We start from the raw sequence: 24975 nt of genomic DNA, 5'->3' as shown, positions 1-24975 counted from the left end.
ATACTCTAAGTAGGTTACTTTCAAGACTGAATGATGACGTTTCAGTCAGCCTTTCATGGTGATTTGCAAAACAGTTCAATCTCTGCAGCAACCCTATACAAAAGACTATCTTAGAATATTTTGGTATATAAAGGGTTTTGAGAGCAGTCTTCCATTACACATAAATAAAAAATGGCTGGCTCCATTATCCCACAAACTTCCCATCCTTACTTACCAAACTTCCCATGTACCTCCAGCTCAGTGGTGAGATTATGCTGTGACCCTTGCAAGCAACCCAGTACCTCAAAGTGACTGACTTCCAGGAATGAGAACACTTGCCTCTCAAGTAGACCTTGCCTTTTTGGGTCGTTAGCTATTTCTATTTGTTATATTATAATCACTTTCCAGCCAATAAGACCATTTTAATTTCTCTTCCTTTTAAAGGACTTCTCAAATAAATCATTTATGTGGGCAAACATTCTTATTGGGCCATAATATTGGACAAAAAATCCTATTAGTTAATAGCACAATTCATTTAGTGACTAATAATCCTTAAGAGTCCTGCTACAACTCCTCCCCCCTTTTATTTCCCAATTGAATTATCAAGTCTTTATACAGATTTTCCTACATGGAACCTACTATTCTTCAAGGGAACAGTATAGACAATAGTAAGTCAAATAGAATGCTATTCCACTTCTCAGAAGGGTCTAAAATACAACCATTCTGCTTCTTATATGCCTTCAATATAATGGAAACACAAAACCATTTACTTTAAAATTTACTATCACAAAAAGATAAAATCCAGCAAATTTTGCTTCTAGAAATATATTTTAGAGATACGTGCAAAAAAAAAAAAAACTCATAAAAATGAAAGTTCAAATATATTTAACCTGAATGGCATCCATAGAGAATAGTTATTTTAAAAAATGAATACAACTATAAATTCTAATATAGAAAGATAAAGATGTTCAATGTATGTTAAATACAAAAATGAAGTTGCAGATTATTAGTGTAACATGAACCCTTCTGAGAGAGAGAGAGAGTGTGTGTGTGTGTGTGTGTGTGTGTTTGTGTGTGTATACTGGAAAGGGGAAATGCAATGATTACCTCTTTAGTGTGGGACTAAAAGATAAGGAGAAAGTTATGCCCTTCTTTATTGTTTTAACTTATAATTTTGTGTATTACTTTTAAAATGAAAAAGGTAGTTTAAAATTTACATTTAATTAAAAGGATCAATAGTGAACATATGCAATTTTGTAAAGCAAATAAAATAATTACAATGTTCTATTACTATACCAATTCTTACCAATTATATCACACTGGCACAATAAATGTGTTGGTGGAGAGCTAAAGAAAGCCCAATATATTTTCTGGTAAAATTAAAGATCTGTAATTACAATGCTGTATAAATTCATTTTCATAAATACTGTTCTAATAAAACCCTGACTTCAAGTAAAAATTAATAATTATAATTTATAGTCAATATATTAATAGAATTCTATGCATCATTTGCAATACATAAGAATCACAGATTCACAGATTTGAAAGGAACCTTAAAAGTCACCTAGTCCAACCCTGCTATCCTAACATCAAAATAGGGGGGAAAAATCATAACCAATAGTAACCTGCGAAGGAAAGGAGAGCCAACTTCACTGAAGCAGAGACTCAATCATAGGAACACAAAACAACTAAAAATTTCTCCTCAAAATGGGGCATCAAGTAATCACTCTTTAAAAAAGCATTTTGGCTTAACATGTTGAGTTGCCCAAGTCAGTTTTAAAGAAGTCACTGACTTGGGGATGGGGTTGTGGCTCAGCGGTAGAGCCCTTGCCTAGCACATGTGAGACCCTGGGTTCGATCCTCAGCACCACATAAAAATAAATTTAAAAATAAAAAGTCACTGACTTAATTTTCTGGTTTTAAGATTCTCAATTTGTTTCAAACCAAAAGAAATTAGAATGCATTGCAGGTTGAATTTTTTTTAATATTTATTTTTTAGTTTTAGGTGGACACAATATCTTTATTTTACATTTACGTGGTGCTGAGGATCGAACCCAGTGCCTCGTGCATGCTAGGTGAGCACTCTACCACTGAGCCACAACCCCAGCCCGCAGGTTGATTTTAATAAATAAAAATATCTGTAAAAAAAAAGTTAAAACTCTGTCAAATACTTTAAACACACACACACATCCAATACAGAATCTTAACATTGTCTTTGTTCACCTCAATATAAACTGTGGAGAGATTTCTAAAACTACAAGAGAAAAAAGAAGATCCATGATGATACACACACACACACACATATACATACACACTCTCTCTCACTCTCTCATTCTTAAGGAAGAACAAAAACGTATGGTAAGAGTGCAAATAGGACAGGAATTAATATCTTCTTTTTCTTTTTGATACTGGGGACTGAACCCAGAAGAGCTCTACCATTGAGCTACCTCCACAGCCCTTTTTAAAATTTTTACTTTAAGACAGGGTCTTTCTATATTGCCCAGGCTGGCCCTGAACTTTCAATCCTCCTGTCTCTGCCTCACAAGTCACTGGACTTAGGTATGTGTCACCATGTCTGACAGGAATTAATTTCTTGTAAAGTTTATATAAAATAATACTACATGAGTAAAAGTATTTCCTATACCAAGAGAAGATTCAGAGGTGAAAGCAGTAATGGCCTAACTCATATATAAATGGTTTAAAAATGTCGTTCAAGAACAATGAATTTTAGGAGTTACAGACAATCCTGAGTTTTTACCACCTCTAATTATGATTCTGATAGCAGATGTCACTTTAAAAGTATCTTTTGTAGGTCTTGATTTGTTCATTATTATTTAGGTGTGGTTTGTCTTTTTCAGTGGTTAATTCCTTAGTTCCTCAGAAAAGCCATGGTAAGAAACAATGGTGAGCATAGTCTATAAAGAAGGGGGGCACTGGTGATACTGGATGGAAAATAATATCAGTTAGCCTAGGTTTGGATTTCAGCATCACTACTTGCTAGTTGCCTGTTATTTCGCAAGCTTCTTAGCCACTATGTGTCTCCATTTCCCCATCTTTAGTTAGGGATCACTGTAGTGCTTACTTCATACAGGAAGTAAACAAGATAATCCATTTAGAAAATTTTCTGCCTGGCTCAATAAATAACTGGCCAAAACAACTACCGGTTATAGTATTACAAGTGAACCAGAAGAAATTCTTCGTGTATTTCCCCTCATTGATGAAGTTTTCAGGAACCAATTGTGGCAAAAAAACAAAACAAAACAAAACAAAAACCTAAAACAAAACAAAAAAAGAGATGACAATATGGTTGATGCAAAAGAGATTGAGGACCTAGTCTTATGAATATAGATGTTCATTTTTATATTAGAAAAAAACTACATGACTCCATATCACAAAATTTAACATCTTTCCATTAAACATCACACAATTCCCATCATTACTATGCCCTACATATAACCTAAATGATGTGGAGTTCCTACTGATATCCAATAACAGGGGCCAAAAGTGTAACTAAAAAAAATCTCTGCAGAACTGCATGTTGGGCAGTGATCTGTGTGTGACACAGAGCTTAGGCCAACACAGAGGGTTGGGATTCTGCCTCCAGGGTCTAGATTCCCCCCACACAGTCAGATGAGCCAGATTCCTGCAGACCTTCAAATCTCCATTCACATGCCAAGAGGGCAGTTTTCAAGAGGTGAGGAAAGCAGCAGCCACTGAGCATGGGATGCTCCACTCCTACTTCAGTATAATATGATAGCTATCATTGGTTTCTGCTGCAAAAAAGAGAGAGAGAAAGGGAGAATTTTTAGTCACCTTTAAAACAGTAGGAGAAAAAAACTATGGTAAGGTTCTTGTGAGAGGGAATAAAGCCAGCACAAGATAAGGGCTGCATACTAACTGGGCATGGTGACTCACACCTGTAATCTCACAGCTTGTGGGGCTGAGGCAGAAGAACAGTTCAAACCCAGCCTCAGCAATTTAGTGAGACCTTGTCTTAAAACAAAAAACTGGCTGGGGATGTGGCTCAGTGGTTAACCACCACCATTGTGTTAAATCCCTGGTTTACAAAAAAAAAAAAAGCAACATACTTTTCATTTAGCATAGAATGCTTTGTACAGATGGAGCCTGACTTATGATAATTCCATTTATGATACTTAGGCTAACAAAAGGTGCAAAAGTGATATGCATTCAGTAGAAAATGTAATTTGAATTTTGATCTTTTCCTGGGCTAGGAATAAGTGGTATGAAACTCTATCATGATGCTGGGCAGTGGCAATGAGACACAGTTTGGGGTAAGCAGCAAGATCACCTGGGAAAACAACTTAGAATTCTACAATGTGCTGGGTTGTCAAGCTATAAGGTTGGATAGGTTAGGTGCATTAAATGCATTTTCAACTTTTGACATTTTCAGCTTAGGATGGGTTTATCAGGATGTGACCCTATCATAAGTCAAGGAGCATACATAATAAATAGGTATTATAGGGGCTGAGATTGTGGCTCAGAGGTGGAGTGCTCGCCTAGCACGGGCGGGACTCGGGTTCGATCCTCAGTACCACAAAATAAAGGCATTGTGTTGTGTCCATCTACACCTAAAAAATAAATGTTTAAAAAAAATAGGTATTATAAAAATAATGTGCCTTGATTTCCTCATTTGTCAGATGGAAGAGAATGGGGGATGGGGATGGGGCTCACTGGTAGAGCACCTGCTTTGCATGTGTGAGGCACTGGGTTCGATCCTCAGTACCACATAAAAATAAATAAATAAAGATTTCCTAATTAAAAAAAAAAAGATGGAAGAGAATGGTAGAGAGTTGTCAGTGTTCTTTATTGATTTTGATAATGGTAAAAAGGCCAACTCACACAAAGAAACAATCTCTAGTAATACCACTTTTTTATTGCATATATGATTTCTTCCATATTTCTCTTTAAAAAAGTCAAATATGAAAAGAGCTTTATTTTCCTTTGGTTCTGGGGATTGAACCCAGGACCCAGTGCATGCTAAGCACGTGCTCTACCACTGAACTGCACTCACAGCCTGAAAAAAGGTTTTGAAAGATTTAGAAACTAAAAGTTATTTCTCTTACAATTTTATTACCTTTCATTGTGTCCAGAATAAAACAGGCTTCTTCCTGAAAGTTCTGTATCATCTGAAAAAAGGCAAGAAAAATTTCTGATTATTAAAAACTTTGGTTTGCTATATTATTTTGACAATGTGGCTTTTCATAATGTTAGATTTAAGTAAAAAACATTAAAAAGACCCTATTTCTGTGTTCCTAAGGTGGGGTTTATATGATGGGATTTATAGGTCACAAATAGAGTATACCTGAATTTCTATAGAATCATGTAAGTGTTTTCCTCCCAATTTCCAAAAGCCTGCTTCATGAGTCTGTTTGTTTTTAGGGGGGTCCTCCCCATGTCTGATTTTGAAATTTTAAAACAGAGGGGTTGGGTTTGTGGCTCAGTGCTAGAGCACTCGCCTGGCATGCATGAGTCACTGGGTTTGATCAGCACCACATAAAAATAAAATAAAACGTATTATTTCCACCTACATTAAAAAAGAAATAAATAAAACAGAGGCTCTAGAACAGTCATCTTAAAAGTGGAGTATGCATTTCTCTTGGTTAACCCCCAAATTTTCCAAGGGGAACAAAGACACTAATAGGCCCTTATGTGAGAACTGACATCCAGGTCTTCAACTTTCTTAAATCCTTTTTAGTTTTTCTTCTCCATTTCCCCATCTCAAATTCCCATCTCCCTTTTAACAAAATAATAGAATACTACTGAGAATACTAGAGTACTACAAAGGTGCTCTGGCCTTGGGTGTAAAAGCATCATGGTGCCAAAGCGGAATTACAAAAGTGAATTCTAATGACTGGTAACACTCTTGTATGAGTCACATGGTTTCTAATTCTTTCCTTTTGTTAGAATTGAAGAGTGACCTAATCTCAAATTGTCAAATGATACATGACTCAAAATAATTTGTGATAACATCACTATATAATTTTTAGTACATAACAAAAAAACCCAGTGTTGAGGTTGTAACAAAACTCTATCAGTTCCTATTTATTAATTTAGGTAAATTAGGCTCCACAGCACCTATATCTAGGGGGAAAAATCAAGATAGAATTGATGCTGAATGCTGAGTCATTTTAGCAATTAATAGGCAGTATTCTTCAGACACATTAATTGTGTGCTAGGGTGAGGGTAGGGAATGAAACTATTCCATTGACCTCATTAATAGATGTATGTATAATAAACTTATTTCTTTTTCTGGTGCTGGGGATTGAACCCACTAAGTATGTGCTCTATCATGGAGTTACATCTCTAGCACTTTTTCATGTTTAATTACTTATTAAACATGTAATATTTTTGTTTTTTTTAAAAAGTTACATAATTGTGATAATTCTATTCAGAAGAAATAATTTTTGAACTACTAATGAAAATAAAAGATTTCCTAAAACCTCTTTAGTTTTGGTTGAAACAAATTTTTGTTTCAGGAGCTGGGACTGTGGGTCAGCAGTACAGCGCTCGCCTAGCATGTGCAGGGCCCTGGGTTCAATCCTCAGTACCACACAGATAAATAAAATGAAGATATTGTGTTCAACTACAACTAAAAAAAAAAAATATTTAAATTTTTTTGTTTGTTTGTTTCAAAGGAATATGGCAGGATAATCAATAAAAGACATTTAAGCATTAAAATGTTATGGTCGGATACAAGTCTATGGGGATGTTGAATGCAGTGGCTATAATCCCAGCTACTCAAGAGTGTCAGGCAGGAAGATCACTGAATTTGAGACCAGCCTGAGAAAATTAGACCCTGCCTCAAAGTAAAAAAAAAAGGGGGGTGGGGGGTGGTCAGGCGCAATAGTGCAAGCCTGTAATCCCAGCAGCTCAGGAAGCTGAGACAGGAGGATTCCAAGTTCAAAGCCAGCCTCAGCAACTTAATGAGTCCCTATCTCAAAATAAAAAATAAAAATATGTCTGGGGTTGTGGCTCAGCGGCAGAGCACTTGCCTTGCACGTATGAGGCATTGAGTTTGATCCTCAGCACCACATAAAAATAAATAAATAAAATAAAGGTCCATCTACAATTAAAAATAATATTTTAAAAAAAGGACTGAGAATGTGGCTCAGTAGTTAAGTGCCACTGGGTTCAATCCCCAGTACCAATAAATAGATAGATAGATAGATAGATAGATAGATAGATAGATAGATAGATTTAAAAAAATGGGCTGGGGCACCCCTGGGTTCAATCCCTAGTATTATAGGAAAAAATAAAAATGAAGTCTATGGGAGAGGCAAATGGAAATATGGGTTAAAGGAAACATAGGAATAATATAAAAATTCTAACTCATAAAGAAAATCATGGTTATGTATTTTTTTAAATGGTTGGTTTCTGTATTTAATCACTCCTATAATTCTGATCCTCTATATGGGGGGGGGGGTGGATCACTGTTGTACTTAAATTACATGGAATGCAATTAGAATAGTAATGAAACCATTTCATTCTTTTTTGGGGGACAGCAGGGATTGAACCCAGGGGTGCTTACCCACTGAGCCACATCCTCAGCCCCCTCCCCTTTAAAAAAATATATTTTTATGACTTTATTTATTTACTTTTTCTGTGGTGCTAAGGATCGAACCCAGTGCCTCACCCATGCTAGTCAAGTGCTCTACCAATAAGCTACAGCCCCAGCTTCCCGCCCCAGCCCTTTTTATTTTTTATTTTGAGACAGGGTCTTACTATGTTGCTGAGGCTGTCTTTGAACCTGCAATCTTCCCGAGTCACTGGGATTATAGGCATGCACCACCGCACCTGGCTAACCATTTCATTCTTAAATATCATGATGTGCGCAGGAATGTCATCTTTTACAACTTCTTTTCCCCCAAATGGTAAATCTTTTACAACTATTTTAAAATTTTTAAATTAGGCTGAGTTTGGTGGGGCATGTTTGTAATCCTAGTGACTTGAGAGGTTGAGACAGGATGGTTACGAACTTGATGTCAGCCTTGGCAACTTTTGAGACTCTGTCTGAAAAGAAAAATATTAAAAGAAGGTTGGGGATGTAGCTCAGTGGTAAAGCATCCCTGGGTTCAATTCCCAGTACCAAAAAAAAAAAAAAAGAAAAGAAAAGAAATTATGTTATGAAGGAAGTAAGAAAGCAAAAACAGTCTTAGCCACAGACATAGTGGAACATAGTCCCAGTTCCTTAGGAGGCTGAGGTAGGAGGATTACTTGAGTTCAGGAGTTCATGGCCAAAACTCACATTACTAAAATTTGTGGTGAAAATGAAAACATAACAACAGACACTACCGAAATATAGACAATAATTAGAAGCTATTTTGAAAATTTAGACTCTAATAAAATAGAAAATCTAGAAGACAATGACAAATTTCTAGAGACATTTAAACTACCCAAGTGGAATCAGGAGGACATAGAAAATTTAAACAGATCAATTTTAAGCAAGGAAATTGAAGACACCATCAAAAGCCTACCAACAAAGAAAAGCCCAGGACCAGACAGATTCTAAGCCAAGTTCTACCAGACCTTCAAAGAAAAACTAACACCAATCCTCTTCAAATTATTCCATGAAATAGAAAAGGAGGAATTCTTCCAAACTCATTTTATGAAGATAGTATCACCCTGATACCAAAACCAGACGAAGACACATTGAGGAAAGAAAACTTCAGACCAATATCCCTGATGAACATAGATACAAAAATTCTTAATAAAAAACTGGAAAATCACATACAAAAACATGCTAGGCAGTGCACCATGATCAAATGGAGTTCATTCCAGGGATGCAAAGTTGGTTCAACATACAGAAATCAATAAATATAATTCATCACACCAATAGACTTAAAGAAAAGAATCACGATTGGGCTGGAGTTGTAGCTCAATGGTAGAGCACTTGCCTAGCATGTGTGACACTGGGTTCAATTCTCAACACTGCATATAAATAAGTACATTAATTAATTAATTAATTAAAGGTACATCAACAACTAAAAAAAAAAAAAACATGATTATCTCAATAGAAGCAGAAAAAGCATTTGACAAAATACAGCATCCATTCATGTTCAAAACACTAGAAAACCAGGCATAGTAGGCACATACCTCAACATTGTAAAACCAAAGCCAACACCATTCTATACAGAAAAATTGAAAGCATTCCCTGTATAAACCAGAGCAAGACAAGGATGCCCCTTTTACCACTTCTACTCAACATAGTCCTTGAAATTCCATCCAGAGCAATTAGACAGAAGAAAGAAATTAAAGGGATAAGAACAGGAAAAGAAGAACTCAAACTATCCTTATTTGCTGAGGACATGATTCTATATTTAAAGACCAAAAAAACTTTTAGAAATCAGCCTGGCATGGTGGCATACGCCTGTAATCCCAGCAGTTCAGGAGGCTGAGACAAGAAGATCACAAGTTCAAAGCCAGCTTCAGTAAAAGTGAGGCACTAAGCAACTCAGTGAGACCCTGTCTCTAAATAAAATACAAAACAGGGTTTGGGATATGACTCAGTGGTCGAGTGCCCCTGAGTTCAATCCCCAGTACTAAAAAAAAAAAGTCTTTTAGAACTCATAAATGAATTCAGCAAAGTAGCAGGATATAAATTAACACCCATAAATCAATTATGTTCCTATACATCAGTAATAAATCAATTGAAAGAAAAATTAGGAAAACTATCCCATTCATAATAGCCTTGAAAAAAATAAAATATTTGGGCATCAATCTAACAAAAGGTGAATGACCTCTACAATGAAAACTATAAAATACTAAAGAAAGAAATTGAAGACGACCTTGGAAGATGGAAAGATCTCCCCTGTTCTTGGATAGGCAGAATTAACATTGTCAAAATGGCCACACTGCCAAAAATGCTATACAGATTTAATGCAATTCCTAGTAAAATGCCAATGACATTCTTCCTAGAAATAGAAAAAGCAATCATCAAATTCATTTGGAAAAATAAGAGCCCCAGAATAGCCAAAGCAGTGCTCAGCAAGAAAAGTTAAAGCAGGAGGCATCCCAATATCAGACCTTAAATTTTATTACAGAGCTATAGTAACAAAAACGACATGATATTGGCACCAAACAGACATGAAAACCAATGTCACAGAATAGAAGACACAAAGACAAACCCACATAAATACAGTTATCTCATACTAGACAAAGGCACCATAAACATACCTTGGAGAAAAGATAGCCCCTTCAACACATGTGCTGGTAAACTGGAAATCCATATGTAGCAAAATGAAATTAAACCCCATCTCTCACCCTGCACAAAACTCAACTCAAAGTAGAACAAGGACCTAGGCATTAGACTAGTGACCCTATATCTACTAGGAGAAAAAGTAGGACCCAAACTCCATAATGTTGGCTTAGGAACTGAATTCCTCAATAAGACTCCTAAAGCACAAGAAGTAAAGTCAAGAAACAATAAATGGGATGGTATATAAAAAAAAAATTCTTCACAGCTAAGGAGACAATCAAGAACATGAGCAGAAAGCCTTAGGAATGGGAGAAAATCTTTGCCACCTCAGAGCATTAATCTCCAAAATATATAAAGAACTCAAAAAACTTACTACCACAAAAACATATAACCCAATCAATAAATGGGCAAAGGAACTGAACAGATACTTCACAGAAGAAATATAATCAAGCAATAAATATATGAAAAAATGTTCAACATCTCTAGCAATAAGAGAAATGCAAATAGAAACTACACTGAGATTTCATCTCACTCTAGTCAGAATGGCAATTATCAAGACTATAAGGAATGATAGGGGTTGGGATTGTGGCTTAGTGGTAGAATGCTTGCCAAGCACATGTGAGGCACTGGGTCCGATCCTCAACACCTCATAAATAAATAAATAAATAAACAGACCGATAGGTAAATAAATAAATAAAGGCATTGTGTCTATCTACAACGAAAAAAAAATATATTTAAAAAAAAGAATATAAGTAATGATAAATGTTGGCAAGGATGTGGGGGAACAATTACACTCATACATTGCTGGTGGGACTGCAAATTGGTGCAACCATTTTGGAAAGCAGTATGGAGATTCCTCAGAAAACTTGGAATAGAAACACCACTTGACCCATTATCCCACTCCTCAATATATACCCAAAGGATTTAAAATCAGCATACTATAGTGATGTAGTCACATCAATGTTCACAGCAGTTCAATTCATAATAGTTAAGCTATGGAACCAATCTAGGTGCCTTTCAACAGATGAATGGATAAAGAAATGTGGTATATATATATACAATGGAATATTACTCAGCTATAAAGAAAAATGGAATTGGGGCTGGGGCTGTAGCTCAGTGGCAAAGTGTTTGCCTAGCACATGTGAGGCACTGGGTTCAATCCTTAGCACCACATAAAAATAAATAAATAAAATAAAGTCATGCTGTCCATCTGTAAAAAAAAAAAAAAAAAGAATAAGAATGGAATTATGGCATTTGCAGGCAAATGAATGGACCTGGAAATTATCATGCTCAGTGAAATAAGCCAATCCCCAAACACCAAAGGCTGAATTGCATACTAACACACAATTGGGGATGGGGGGCAGAGAATAGAAGTTCACTGGATTAGACAAAGGGGAATGAAAGGAAGGGAGGAAGTTTGGGAATAGGAAAGACAGTAGAATGAATTGAACATAACTTTCCTATGTTCATATATGAATACCTGACCAGTGTAACTCCACATTATTTACAACCATAAGAATGGGAAGTTATACTCCATGTATGTATAGTATGTCAAAATACATTCTACTGTCATGTATAACTAAAAAGAACAATTAAAAAAAAAAAAAAAAAGAGTTCATGGCCAGCCTAGGCAACATAGTGAGATCCTATCTTAAAAAAAAAAAAAAATTAAATAAAAAAGAAAGTTTAGAAAACTCCTGTCTAGAAAAACCGAACTCCTCTCCAGTGGAACTAATCTTGCTGTTGTTACATGGTGCCCTGACAAACTAATTATCATCTGTACGAAATTCAACTGTACTAAAAAACCTACCTCATCACTGATGAGCACATGGATTCCTGTTGGCCCCTGCTTATAAATCTGGCTGATCTGGCGAGGAGAAATGCTGAAAAGCTGAGCAATTTTTTCTGTCAATTCAACAGCTGTCAGTTCTTCTAGATAGATGGCATGGTATACTGCAAAGGAGAAATAGCAACAGTAGTCAATACAAAGGTTCTCTGACTTTGAAGGTAATCTAATCATTAAGAATGCTCACTTTTCAGAAGGACTCACAAATCAATCCTAGCTGGTACTTGCTAGCTGTGTGACTTAGGGCAAGTTAATATTTAATATCCCTAGGCCTTATTTTCCTCATTTAAATGTTGGAGATAACAATAAAATTCACAACAAAGAGGAAATTATTAGTTGTAAAAATTAAAGTGTGTAAAAAGTGTTGGGAATAGTACCTGACATATGTTAGGAGCTCAATAAATGTGAGCAATTACCAACATGGCCATAAATCATCTCTTCACCTTTCTTCATCTATCCTGGTCTGCCCAGAACAACCTACCGAAGAAAGTACCATTTGAGTCTCCGTCCTCATGCTTCTGTTGTGGTTGCTGCTGCTGTTGCTGCTGCTGTTCCCTCAACTGTAATGATTCCTGACAGACGTAAATGGTTAACCTTGGACGCACCATCCTATGCAGTAAAGAAAAGGGTTGTTAATCTTGCATATTTTATGGTAGGTTCATTTTAAAGAAAAACTTGTATTTCTACATTAATAGTATAGAGCAGGGATTGAAAACAGGCAAATCATGGGCTAAATACAATTCATTTGCCAGCTTTACTAGTTCACCTGTGGTGGCTTTTGTTTGTTTAAACTGAACTAGTTCCAACAGGAAGCATCAGATAAACCTGTGAATTTTGACTTTTCTTGAAAATTCAAATCTAGCAGTCCAGGAACCCCATTCTCGCATGAAAGCAATCATGTTATCCTTACATGGTGTGCATTCTTTACTGAACCCTAAATTTTGACTGTCATTCCTTTACAATATCTATGTGGTCCCTGTAGTCATTTAAGTTTGTGATCTTTGGTGAAAAGGTAAGAAATGTCCAAAAATGTATGAATCACTGCTTTATGGATAAGGCTCAAGATAAACATTTCACTAAAAAATGCTAATATAGTAAACTGAAGAATCTTACCTTCTCCTAAGTATTCTAAGCCCTTTCTGGCCTCTTACTTCTTACTCTAAGGTATACATTTACCTCTTGATCTGATCATCTAATTCCTTTCTATTTCTAAACATTCTTTAGATAATACACTTAAAATGAAAGAGCCATTCTTTTTCCCCTAAGTTGCTTACAACTGAATTTCATCTCTTTCCTTAATATTTTCCAAGATTATAGCCAATCTGACTCAATATCCCTTGTAATATTATAAATATAAATTCTCCAAAATTTATTAGTTATTTGGGTCTATTGTCATTGACCTCTGTTTTTTCCATCAATATTACTACTATGTATTTAAAACTATTTTAAATCTCAAAAGAACTTTAAATTAGTCTTTATTACAAGTATAATTTGTAAACATACACTTAAATAATTCCAACCCAGGGCTGGGGGCAGGGGGTATAGTTCAGTGGTAGAGCACTTGCCTAGCATGCCTAAGACCCTGCATTTGCTCTTCAGTACCACATTAAAAATAGATAAATCCTCCCCCAAAACTTTGGAATGATCTGTTCTCCAGTTAAAACTGATTCAGGGCTTTAGTACCTGCTGTTTCTTCTGCCTGGAATGTTCTTCCCTAATGACTCCATAGCTCCTTCATCTTTCTCATAACAATTTAAATATCCTCTCCTCATAGACCTCTTTCCTGACCATCTTCTCTGTACTCTGTAGCCCATTCTCTTGTTTTTGCACATTTGTTTTATTTGCCTTTAAAGCCCTCACTATCCAAAAAATTTATTATTTATATATAGTTTTCTCCCTACTAGAAAGTAAACTCACCAGTTAAAAAAAAAAAAAAAGAGTAAACTCTGTTGTAACAATGGGTACTTGTCTGTTTTGTTCATGAATATGTCTCCAGAGCCTGTAATAGTAACTGGCTCATGATAAAGACATACAGATTTATTGGATGAAAAAAACTACCTGGAAATTGGGCTAGGGAAGTAGCTCAGTGGAACAGCACTTGCTTAGCATGTACAAGGCACTGGGTAAGCTCCCCACTACTGCAAAAAATGGGGTATTGTGGGGAATCAATTGTAAGTTTAAGAAAGGATTTTTTTTATCTGTGTTTACTTGGTACATACCTAGTATTTTCTTTTAAAAAAAGTTTTGACACAATGCATTTAATTGTGCAAAATATTGTGAAGAATCCCTGAACCTAAATTCACCTGAAATTCAACTTCATTGATATATATATATATATATTTTTAGTTGTAGATGGACACAATACCTTTTTTATTTTTATGTGGTACTAAGGATTGAACCCAGTGCCTCACAGCACAAGTCCTGCGCTCTACTACTGAGCCACAACCCCAGCCCCTTCATTGATATTTAACACTAATTACATACCGGCCTTTTAATGCATTAAAAAGTCTGATTCCATCTGCAGGGCCACAAATTTGGATCACATCATCTCTAGTTAGTTTCAATAAATCTGCCCCTGGAATAAATGTAAGAAAATGGGTGATAAAGGCAAAGATTCTCTTTGTTAATACCTATTAAGATGGACTCTATTACAAGTATACCTCATCACCGGTAATGTTATAACCCATGATCTTTTGCATGGTACATAGGCTCTTTATTACCTGGTCCCTGCATCATCTCCTAAGTCTCATCCAATGAACTTCTTCACTTAACCCTATGCTTTCATCATGCTGGTGGTGCTGAATGAGCAAGTTGTTCTTCCTGCCTGAAATATCCTTGACTGTCTAACCAATAGGTTCCTCTTCTCATCCCTCAAGATTCACTTCACATGTCACATATGTTCCTTAATACATCAGACTCTCCCCTGAACATCTCACTTGATACAAATGTGTGTTGGAACATTATCTACTGGGATTTTATTTTGATTTGAGCTTTTCATATACTAGATGATAAATGAAGTCTTTGATCAGGAAGTATGCCTTATCAATTTGTGTATTCCTACTATAGAAGATGGTACATAGAAGATGCTAAATACTACAGTGACAGAGCCACATCTATGTTTAATGTTTATAGCAGTTCAATTCATAATAGCTAAACCTTGGAACCCACATAGGTGCCCTTCAGTAGATAAATGGATAAAGAAAATGTAGTATATATATTCAATGGAATATTACTCAGTTTTAAGAAGAATGGAATTATGGCATTTGCCAGTAAATGGATGGAGTTGAAGAATATCATGTTAAGCAAAATAAGCCAATCCCCCAAAACTAAAGGTGGAATGTTTTCTCTAATATGTGGGTGCTAGTTCACAATGGTGAGGGCACTAAGGAAGAATAGAGTTAGGTAGTGAAGGGAGGGGAGGGGACGGGATATGAGGATAGGATGGACAGTAGAATGAAATATACATTATTACTTTATCTCTCTCTCTCTCTCTCTCTCTCTCTCTCTCTCTCTCTCTCTATATATATATATATATATATATATATATATATGACTAAATGTAATTCTACAACATGTACAATCAGAAAAATGAAGGGGCTGGGATCAGAGCTCAGTGGTAGAATGCTTGCCTAGCCCATGTGAAGCTCAGGGTTTGATTCTCAGCACCACATATAAATAAATTGATCACAATAGTATATAACCTTAGAAAAAAATTCTCATTTAAAAAAAAATGAGGGGCTGTGGCTGTGGCTCAGCAGTAGAGCTCTTGTCTTGCACGTGCGAGACCCTGGGTTAGATCCTCAGCACCACATAAAAATAAATAAAAAATGAGAAATCATACCCCATCTATGTATGATATATAAATGCATTTTATTGTGATGTATAACTAATTAAAACAAAAATTTAAAAGAAGATACTAAATAAAAGGGAACTGTATAAATAAAATACAATATAGTGATATCAAACGGAAAATTTTTACCTACAAATGCCCCTTGATAAAATTATGTATGGAATATACATTTTTAGAAGTACTGCATGGAATAAGTATTTTAAAATTAAAGTGAATTCAAACCAAGAAGTGTTTCTTTTTAAGTCTCTCACAGCACAGCTCCAGATGGTGACAAAGTCTGAAAGATTTATGAAATTCATTTCATCAAAAAAATGCACTAAGCTGGGCACAGTGGCACATGCCTGAAATTCCAACAACTTGGGAGGCTAAGGCAGGAGAATTGCAAGTTCAAGACCTACCTCAGCTAATTAGTGAGGCTCTAAGCAGTTTAATGGGACCCTGTCTCAAAATAAAAAAAATAAAATGGCCTAGGATGTGGCTCAATGGTAAAGTGCCCCTGGGCTCAATCCCCAGTACATAATAATAATAATAATAATGAAAAAATACACTAATGAAATGCATATAGGGGGACTTGGAACCCACATAGGTGTCCTTCAGTAGATAAATGGATAAAGAAAATGTATTATATATATTCAATGGAATATTACTCAGCTTTAAGAAGAATGGAATTATGGCATTTGCTAATATTAGAAACCTGTCTATCAGGATAACAGAAGACCCTTGAATGATTTGCTCATATCAAAAGTAAAGCAAATTTAACCTGAGAAGTTGGTAAAAAGCCTGGTGAATGTAGAAAAACGGTTTCGATGCAACCACTGCTGCGCTTCCTGAGGTGTGGTTGTTGGCAGGAGGTTCTGAAAGGAAGAAAGCATGTTTTTGGTAATTAAATAGATTCACTGGTGTATTACATAGCCAGACATCACCCACCCACCTACACACCTACTCAGACAGGCTTCGCTTGTTTGGAAGTTGTTTATACTACATCAATCTCTTTCTCTATCCAAGAAGCTCTATCCTTATCTTTCCCTCCATCCTTATCTTTCCCACTAAACTGTAAACTCCTCAAATTGAAGGGTTCCTGTAGTCCCACTCAGGAGGCTGAAGTAGAGGGATCCCTGAAACTTACAAACTTGATACCAGTCTGAACAACATAGTGAGACCCCTGTCTCAAAAAATCAAAACAAAAAAAATCCCCAAGGGTCCTCCATTACTTGTTCGTATTTCCAGTTCCTACAGAAAAAATTTAATGAATGCTTGCTTCATGAATGAATAATATTCCTTAAAAATTGGGCATATCATAATTGCAGAGTCATCAAAATATTATTAGACATTGCAAATAATTGACATTTAAATTTAGACTTACATCAGTGACTGGAGGGGGAGGATCTGGCTGGTGGTTTGGTGAACCATTTCTAAAGAAACATTTAAAATGAAAGCATCAGTCTATGACTCATAGTAGGGTCCATTATCTCATTCTTCATCTTCACAGTAACTCCTAAGCCAGAGACTTAAAAAATCTGTATACTCTCATAAAGCATTCTTATTCTTTGATCAAAACTTTAAGTTATGTGTTAATTAACCTGAAAACTTCAGGGGGGAGAGAAGAAACTGTCATTTGCAACACTTTTATTACTAAGGAAATTAAGAAAACTATCAAAATTTTAAAAAGTGAAACTGATGAGAAAATAATAACATAACATAAGGGATTAGAGATATAGCTCAATGGTAAAACACTTGCCTAGAAAGCACAAGGCCCAGGGTTCAATTACCAGTACTCATGAATAAATAAATGCTATTAACAGAAACGGATTAGAATGAAAAATGTGGGGGTATAAAAGTACTAGTATTTTACTACTATTACTACTATATTAAGTAGGTAAACATATACATAAAGGAAAAATACTGAAAGAAAATTTATGAACTGCATACTTTTCTAATGAAAAACAATTACTTTTAAAACAGCTTAAAAATTAGTGCTATCTAATTTGTGATCCAAGAGTTATCTCCACACCCGTGATTTTTCTTTATGCTTTCTTTTGTCTATGGATCATCTTTTTTCCCTAACGCTTATCTTTTTTATGGAAAAAAATTATCCTAATAATGAAGTACAGGACAAAAAAAAAAAAAAAGAGAAAAATTTAAAACACAAACTTTAAACCACATATAAATATTTAAAGTTCCTATAAGAAGATTGCACCATCCTTGTGGATGGCAAGAAATTTTTGTTTCCAAAAGGTCTTTTTTTTTTTTTTAGCTTTGTACAGTGGTGCACACCTATAGTCCCAGGTACTTCAGAGGCTGAGACAAGAAGATCACAAGACCCTGTCCCTTAAAATAAACAACAAAAAATGTTTTTTCTCTTTTTAGCCTTAGCTAAAATTTGGTATTAAAACTTAATATAATTTTAAAAAACAGTAATTAATTTATCTCAGGGCCCTGGTTATATATAGACCTTCTACAAATAAATGCCTCTTTTATGCTTAATTACTTCATTTTAAATATTTAAGCTACCTTAATTAAATACTTTAAGAAGTAGGTCAAACATAGAGCCTAAATAAATCCAAAAAACAAACATTATAAACAAACAATATGCTCACACTTTTTAGTAGCCTATTTCCAAGTTACAATATGGCTATGTAGAATACATGTTAAATGCTAAGACTGTAAGATTTTTAAAGACTTTTTAAAATTGGGGCAGGGTTCTACACCAACTTTCAATTATCTCTGATACAGAAATGTAATATGCCAAGATTAAATGCAATCCCACAGATAATTCTAAAACTTTATTTTAACCATCATCTTCAAACTACTTTCCCCAATGATCGCAGATCCACAATAACTAGGTGTTAGGAACATTCTTAACAAGTAATAAAACAAATTTTAGTGTCTATACAATTGTTTTTCCAGTTGCCAATGACCACTTCCTGGTGCAAATCTGACCACGATGTGACATAACCACAACACGAGCAAAAATAAGGTAAATCAAGAAGCCTAAATAAGCAAGACAGGTGCTGGTGCACACCTGTATCCCAGCGGTAACAGAGGCTGAGGCAGTTGGATCACAAGTTCAAAGCCAGCCTCAGCAAAAGAGAGGTGCTAAGCAACTCTAAATAAAATACAAAATAGGAGTGGGGATGTGGCTCAGTGGTTAAGTGCCCCTGATTTCAATCCCTGGTATCCCCCAGCTTTCCAAAAATCACTAAAAGCTGACCATTAATGCTCTAATAGTTAACGCCATTTCAAGAATGAGGGGAAACAGAGGGGAGGGAAAAGGGCTATATATAAAATTGTTTCAATCTCTTTTGAAGATAATCCAAACCTCTAATACTGTAAAACTTCATCAAGACTGACCAAATATTGATTTGGAAAGTTAACAGAAACTAATGAAAGAATACATATTTAGTACAAACAAAAGCCAATTTCATTTCCCAGACTTACCCTTCCCCAAGAGAAAAACTGCTATGGGAACTGTTAAAGCCAGGTGATGGGGAATTATTGACATAGGTGATCTCAGGCCAAGGAGAACACTAAAAACAAAGGATAACTTAGATAATGAAAAAGCATATTTAATTCTAGTGTTCCATTAAAATATTATTCCTTGAATAAAACATCTTGATTAGTAAATCTTAATTCCTCAGAGGTCTCCATAAGCATGCTCAGAAGTAAATTTAGACAGGCTAGAAATGACAGATTTTTCTTTAAGAGAGTAAAAATTAATGGGTCATAGGTATAGCTCAGTGGTAGAACGCTTGCCTAGCCATACAAGGCCCTGGGTTCAAGTCCCAGCACGACACATACACAAAAAGAGTTAAAATTATGGACTAAAATTGTCACCAAAAGAAATCCTTTTTACCTCTGTGAGTATGGTTGTCTCATAGGAAGGCTGATATTTCTCCTTTTCATGAGGTGTTCGTTTCTCCATTTTCTCTCTATCTGTTTTTTGTTTTCTGTCTGCACCTTTGGGCTGAAATGAGAAATGTTCTATTTTAACCTCAAGTACTCACTCTTTAACCCAACAATATAACTTTTTTTCTTTTTTGGCAATGGAGATTGAACCTAGGCCTTGTGTCAGATACCACTGAGCTACATCCCTAACCCTTTTTATTTTTTATTTTGAGACAGGGTCTCCTTCAATTGCCCAGGATGGCCTTGAACTTGAAATCCTCTTGCCTTAGCTTCACAAATAGCTAGGATTACAGGTGTGCACCACCATACCTGGTTAACAATATTAATTTTAAAAACTTAAATATTCACATCTGAAACAAACAGGTATGTACAATGATGTATGATGAAATGCATCACCCTATCTAAGTCTGAAAACAGGAAATTTAAATGTTTGATACAATTGGAAAAGAATAAGACAGATGGGAAGATCTCTGAAGTACATAGTTAACTGAAAAAAAAATCAAGTCTCAAAATGATTTATATAGTATAATTTTATTTATGTTTCAAATAAAGAAAAATATGTGAATACCTATGCATGCATGTATATAAAAGCATAAAAGGGAAGAAGTGTATATACCATGTTATATCAGTGGCTATCTCTGGGAAGAAGTTGGGGAGTTAGGGTAAGAGTGATTAAGGGAAATTTCAGTGTTGTGCTTTGAATACTTTTATATTAATGAGTCATTTGCAATAAGAATGTATTTATCCATGTGATAAAAAGAAAGATCAAAATAAAGAAGATCAGGTATGAATAAAACTAAATTAGTCAACTCTCCACAATTTTTGTGAGCTTTAAAAGAGCTTGTAACTTCAACAGGCTTTAAGAGTTTTTAATGAGAATTCTTTTTCTTTCTTTTTTGCATACAGCCCCCTTTTCCAAGTTCCCATTATTCCATGCCTATACCCACATAAACTAACATGCATCTCAGCAGTCATTTCAATGACTCTAACTTAGACTGACTTTGCAGTTTTTGCAAAATGACAAGTTGACTTTCTTAGTAACTAATGTTAAAATAGAAAGATAAGAAAAAAGTATCCAAGGTCCAGCCCACTGCCCAGGAATACCTTGAAGACTTTGATCTGGCAACTGGCTGAGTGTAAGTGCTCAGTATATTCCCCGTTCTCATTCTCCTTGAAGGTATCAATTTGTACTCGGAATGGCACCCCCTTTTCTCCTCCATGTTTCCTCATTGTGAACTCTGTGCTAATACAGTGTACCTGAAAGGAATACAACATCAAGGCTTTAGTACTACTAGCTAGTCAACAATATTTTTTGAGAAATTACAAACAGCAAAACCTTTAACAAACATTTATGAATACCTACAAAAGACTTTTCCTCCATTTTGCATTCTGAAGAACATACAGTCTAATGTAGGAATTGAGAAAAATGTAAGTGATTTAAGAATGTAAACAAAGTAGATATACATATCTCATGCTATCAAAAGATATTGTGAGGAACTAAATTTATTAACTGCTTCAGAGAATACAGAGTTCACATAAAAGAGAAATTATTTATGTTAGTACTGTTTCATTTTTAAGGTGGACTTTAGAAAGAGGAGGCAAACTTCATGCTGTGAAAATATGGAAGCTCACAGTAATAGATGAAAAATATTTGCTTGGCTACTGCATAAAGTCTAAAACTGGTGAATCTTAATAATAGAACCTTGTCTGATTGATAACCTACTAGCTTGAGTAAATTACTTAATCTTGGGGCTGGTTGTAGCTCAGTAGTAGAGCGCTTGCCTAGTATGTGTGAGGCCCTGGGTTCAATCCTCAGCACTACATAAAAATAAATAAATAAAATAAAAGGTATTGTGTGCATCCACAACTTAAAATTTTTTTTAATTTAAAAACTTAAAAATTACTCAATCTTTCTAAGCCTCAAAGACTGTTCTTACTCCACAGTATTATAAACCTTAAAGTTATATATACAAAGTGTTCATTTAACACAGTAACTATCTCAATGTTAAGTACTAAACAAACTAATAGCTATCATTAAAATAAAGATTTTTGGGGAAACTACCCAAAGTATAAATGAGATATGCAAATTCAATTTTAAGTATACAGATATTCAAAATATCCTTATAGATAACCGGGAGAATCAGAACAATTTAGACGCTAAATAACTGTTAGGTGAGTTAATGGTACAACCAAAAAATGATATATTATGCAGCCATTAATAGGAATTTTAGGAAAATATAAATAAATAAATTTGGGTAATTAGAAGAGCAATTAAAAAACTCCTCCATGCTTAGGCACATGTTGAGGAATTTGTACATGACAGGTTAAAACCCTGAAAAGAATTCAAATTTAGGGGCTAGGGGTGTAGCTCAGTAGCGAGGTCCTGGGTTCAAACCCCAGCACTCAAAAAAATTTCATATTTAACACATATCATCCATTAAGAAACAAACTGGTAGTAAGAGATGTTCTTCATAACTGGAAATACATTTGCAAGGCCTTACCTGAATAAACACAGATGTCCTCTTTGCAGGGTCCCACAAGAACTCCACTGTATTTAATTGTGTTGGATTAGCCCTAGGATCGATTATACCCACAGACATTGGGATATCTAAGAAACAAAATGGTAATCATTGAATGGTTATGAGGGTTCCTTGTTTTACTTTGTTTTGTTTTGAGATAGAGTCGTGCTGTGTTATTCAGGCTGGCTTCAAACTGTTGGGCTCAAGTGATCTTCTGGTTTAAGCCTCCCAGGTAGCTGGAATAAGTCATGTGCCATCACACCCAAGACTGCTCAGATTTATGTAAGAAAGCACTCATTCTTACATCCCTCATCCCTAGTTACTAAAATATGGGGGATATAAAATCCATAATCTCTCTTTTTAAAATTTTTTAATATTTATTTATTATTTTTTTTAGTTTCGGCGGACACAACATCTTTGTATGTGGTGCTGAGAATCGAACCCGGGCCGCATGCATGCCAGGCGAGCGCGCTACCGCTTGAGCTACATCCCCAGCCCTAAAATCCATAATCTCTTTATTGCCAATGTAAAATTTGATTAATGTTAAAACTGGGAGCTAGGGGTAGAGCTTAGTGGTAGAGCATTTCCCTAACATACACAAGGCCCTGGATACAATCCCCAACACTGAAGAAAATAAAAGTTAACATTGACTGAAGTATTCTCCTTTTGAGTACCTTTCTTCCATTTGACCAAGTCTTTGAAATCAGGCAATTTTAAGACAGTTTTCTTTTAATTTGCTAAAATTATATTTGAAAATAAGTTAGGTCTATATACCAGCTCTACTATCACAAAAACTGTAATTTATGATGAGTTTTATTTATAGTCTGAAGATTTGTGTTACTGCTGGAAGCACATTGAGAGGATTACTAGACAGGTGTAGCAGTGCCTGTACAAAGGCAGAAAGTGTTATATCACAGACAGAAGCATGAAAAATTTAACAAAGATTGATGCTGACTTACCAAGTCACCAGGTAATCCTATAACACAGTGACAAATATGCTCAAGAAGAAAAAAATTGGGGGCTGGGGTTGTGGCTCAGTGGTAGAATGCTAACACAGCATGTGCAAGGCACTGGGTTTGATCCTCAGCACTACATAAAAATAAATAAATAAAATAAAGGTATTGTGTCCAACTACAATTAAAAAATAAATTAAAATAAAGTTAAAAAAAAAAAAGAGGGAAAATTTTTAATGGATTTTAGTAGAACCTTACTTTGTATTCCACTTGGTGTATATTCAAATATCATTCCCTGACTTTTCCTATTAATATTCAAACTGGAGAGAGAAGGTTAGGTGATATTACTTATTATCAACCCCATGCTATAACTAAACTCCTGTTTTGGCATCAATGATTCAAACAAGAAATCATCAAATAGATCCCATTCCACAATATTAGTTGTTTTGGATTCATCTGAGGTCAATTTCTCAAACAAATCTCAGGATAACTGTTTGAGAACCACTGATTTCTCAGGTAAAATCAGTAGTTCTTAAGCTTGCTTAACAACTATATCTACCAATAGAAAATATTAACCAACTGCTGGGGGCAATGGTGCATGCCTATAATCCCAGAAACTCAGGAGGCTGAGGCAAAAAGATTGCAAGTTCAAGGCCAGCCTCAGCAACTTAGAGCCTATATCAAAATAAAAAAAATTAAAAAGGGCTGAGGGTATAGCTCATGATAGAGTGCCCCAATGTTCAATCCCCAGTAGCACCCACACCACACACAATGCTATTCAAAGGGCCAGTAAGCTTATGAAAAGATGCTCAACATCACTAATTATTAAGGAAAATTTAATCAAAACCACAATGAGATATCACTTTACACCCATTACAATAGCTATTTTAAAAAAAAATTGAGGGCTAGGGATGTGGCTCAAGCGGTAACATGATCTCCTGGCATGCACAGGGCGCTGGGTTCGATCTTGAGCACCACATAAAAATAAAGATGTTGTGTCCACTGAAAACTAAAAAATAAATATTAAAAAATTCTCTCTCTCTCTCTCAAAAAAAAAAAATTTCATAGGTTGGGGCTGTAGCTCAATGGTATAGTGCTTGCCTGACATTTATATGGCCCTGGGTTTGATTTCTAATACCACATAGACACAGATACACATACACACACAAACACACATTAAGTATTGGAACCTTTGAGCGCTACCAGTGGGAATGTAAAATGTGCAGCCACTGTAGAAAATAGTTCTTCCTCAAAAAAATTAGAATTTAATTCTGTGATCCAGCAATCCCACTTCTGGGTATATACCCCAAAGAAATGAAACCTGAGACTCAAATATTTGTACATCCAGGTACACAGTAGCATTATTCACAATAGCTAAAAAGTGTTCATCAACAGATGAATAGATAAACAAAATGTAGTATATATGTAGTATATAAATATAATGAAATATTACTTAGCCTTAAAAAGGGAAGAAATTCTAAACGTACAAGGCCCTGGGTTTGATCCCCAATACCATACACATATATGCATGTACACACACAACACAAAAAAAAAAAAAGGAAAGAAATTCTAACATGGAGGAAACACTATGCTAAGTAAAAGAACTCAGTCACAAAGGGATAAATATTGTATGATTTTATTTACATGAGGTATCTACAGTAATCCATTCATAGATTCATAGAGACAGCAAAATAGAGGACACAGGG

The 24975-nt window shown here is 35.2% G+C and overlaps 1 protein-coding gene across 3 annotated transcripts in view; it reads right to left on the bottom strand.

Annotated features, from left to right (window-relative positions):
• Positions 1–2224: 2224 nt before the first annotated feature.
• Tfcp2 (transcription factor CP2) overlaps positions 2225–24975 on the bottom strand; it is a 65591-nt gene continuing 42840 nt past the window's right edge. The window contains exons 5-15 of one of the 3 annotated variants that reach the window (XM_027949979.2): positions 22299–22405; positions 20902–21054; positions 19745–19855; positions 19330–19418; positions 17255–17303; positions 16652–16745; positions 14526–14616; positions 12535–12650; positions 12006–12148; positions 5075–5126; positions 2225–3752 (exon numbers count right to left, since the gene is read on the bottom strand). In XM_027949979.2, the coding sequence (XP_027805780.1) occupies positions 3715–3752; positions 5075–5126; positions 12006–12148; positions 12535–12650; positions 14526–14616; positions 16652–16745; positions 17255–17303; positions 19330–19418; positions 19745–19855; positions 20902–21054; positions 22299–22405 (1043 nt within the window). In that variant the 3' untranslated portion in view covers positions 2225–3714. Of the gene's footprint in view, positions 3753–5074; positions 5127–12005; positions 12149–12522; positions 12651–14525; positions 14617–16651; positions 16746–17254; positions 17304–19329; positions 19419–19744; positions 19856–20901; positions 21055–22298; positions 22406–24975 lie in introns of all 3 variants that reach the window. The other 2 variants (XM_027949977.3, XM_027949978.3) reach the window with 2 other exon arrangements.

Source organism: Marmota flaviventris, chromosome 3 (genome assembly GCF_047511675.1).
Source record: "Marmota flaviventris isolate mMarFla1 chromosome 3, mMarFla1.hap1, whole genome shotgun sequence".
NCBI classification, from domain to species: domain Eukaryota; kingdom Metazoa; phylum Chordata; class Mammalia; order Rodentia; family Sciuridae; genus Marmota; species Marmota flaviventris.
Note: the sequence above shows the minus strand (reverse complement) of the source record. Positions and strands in the feature narration are given on the sequence as shown.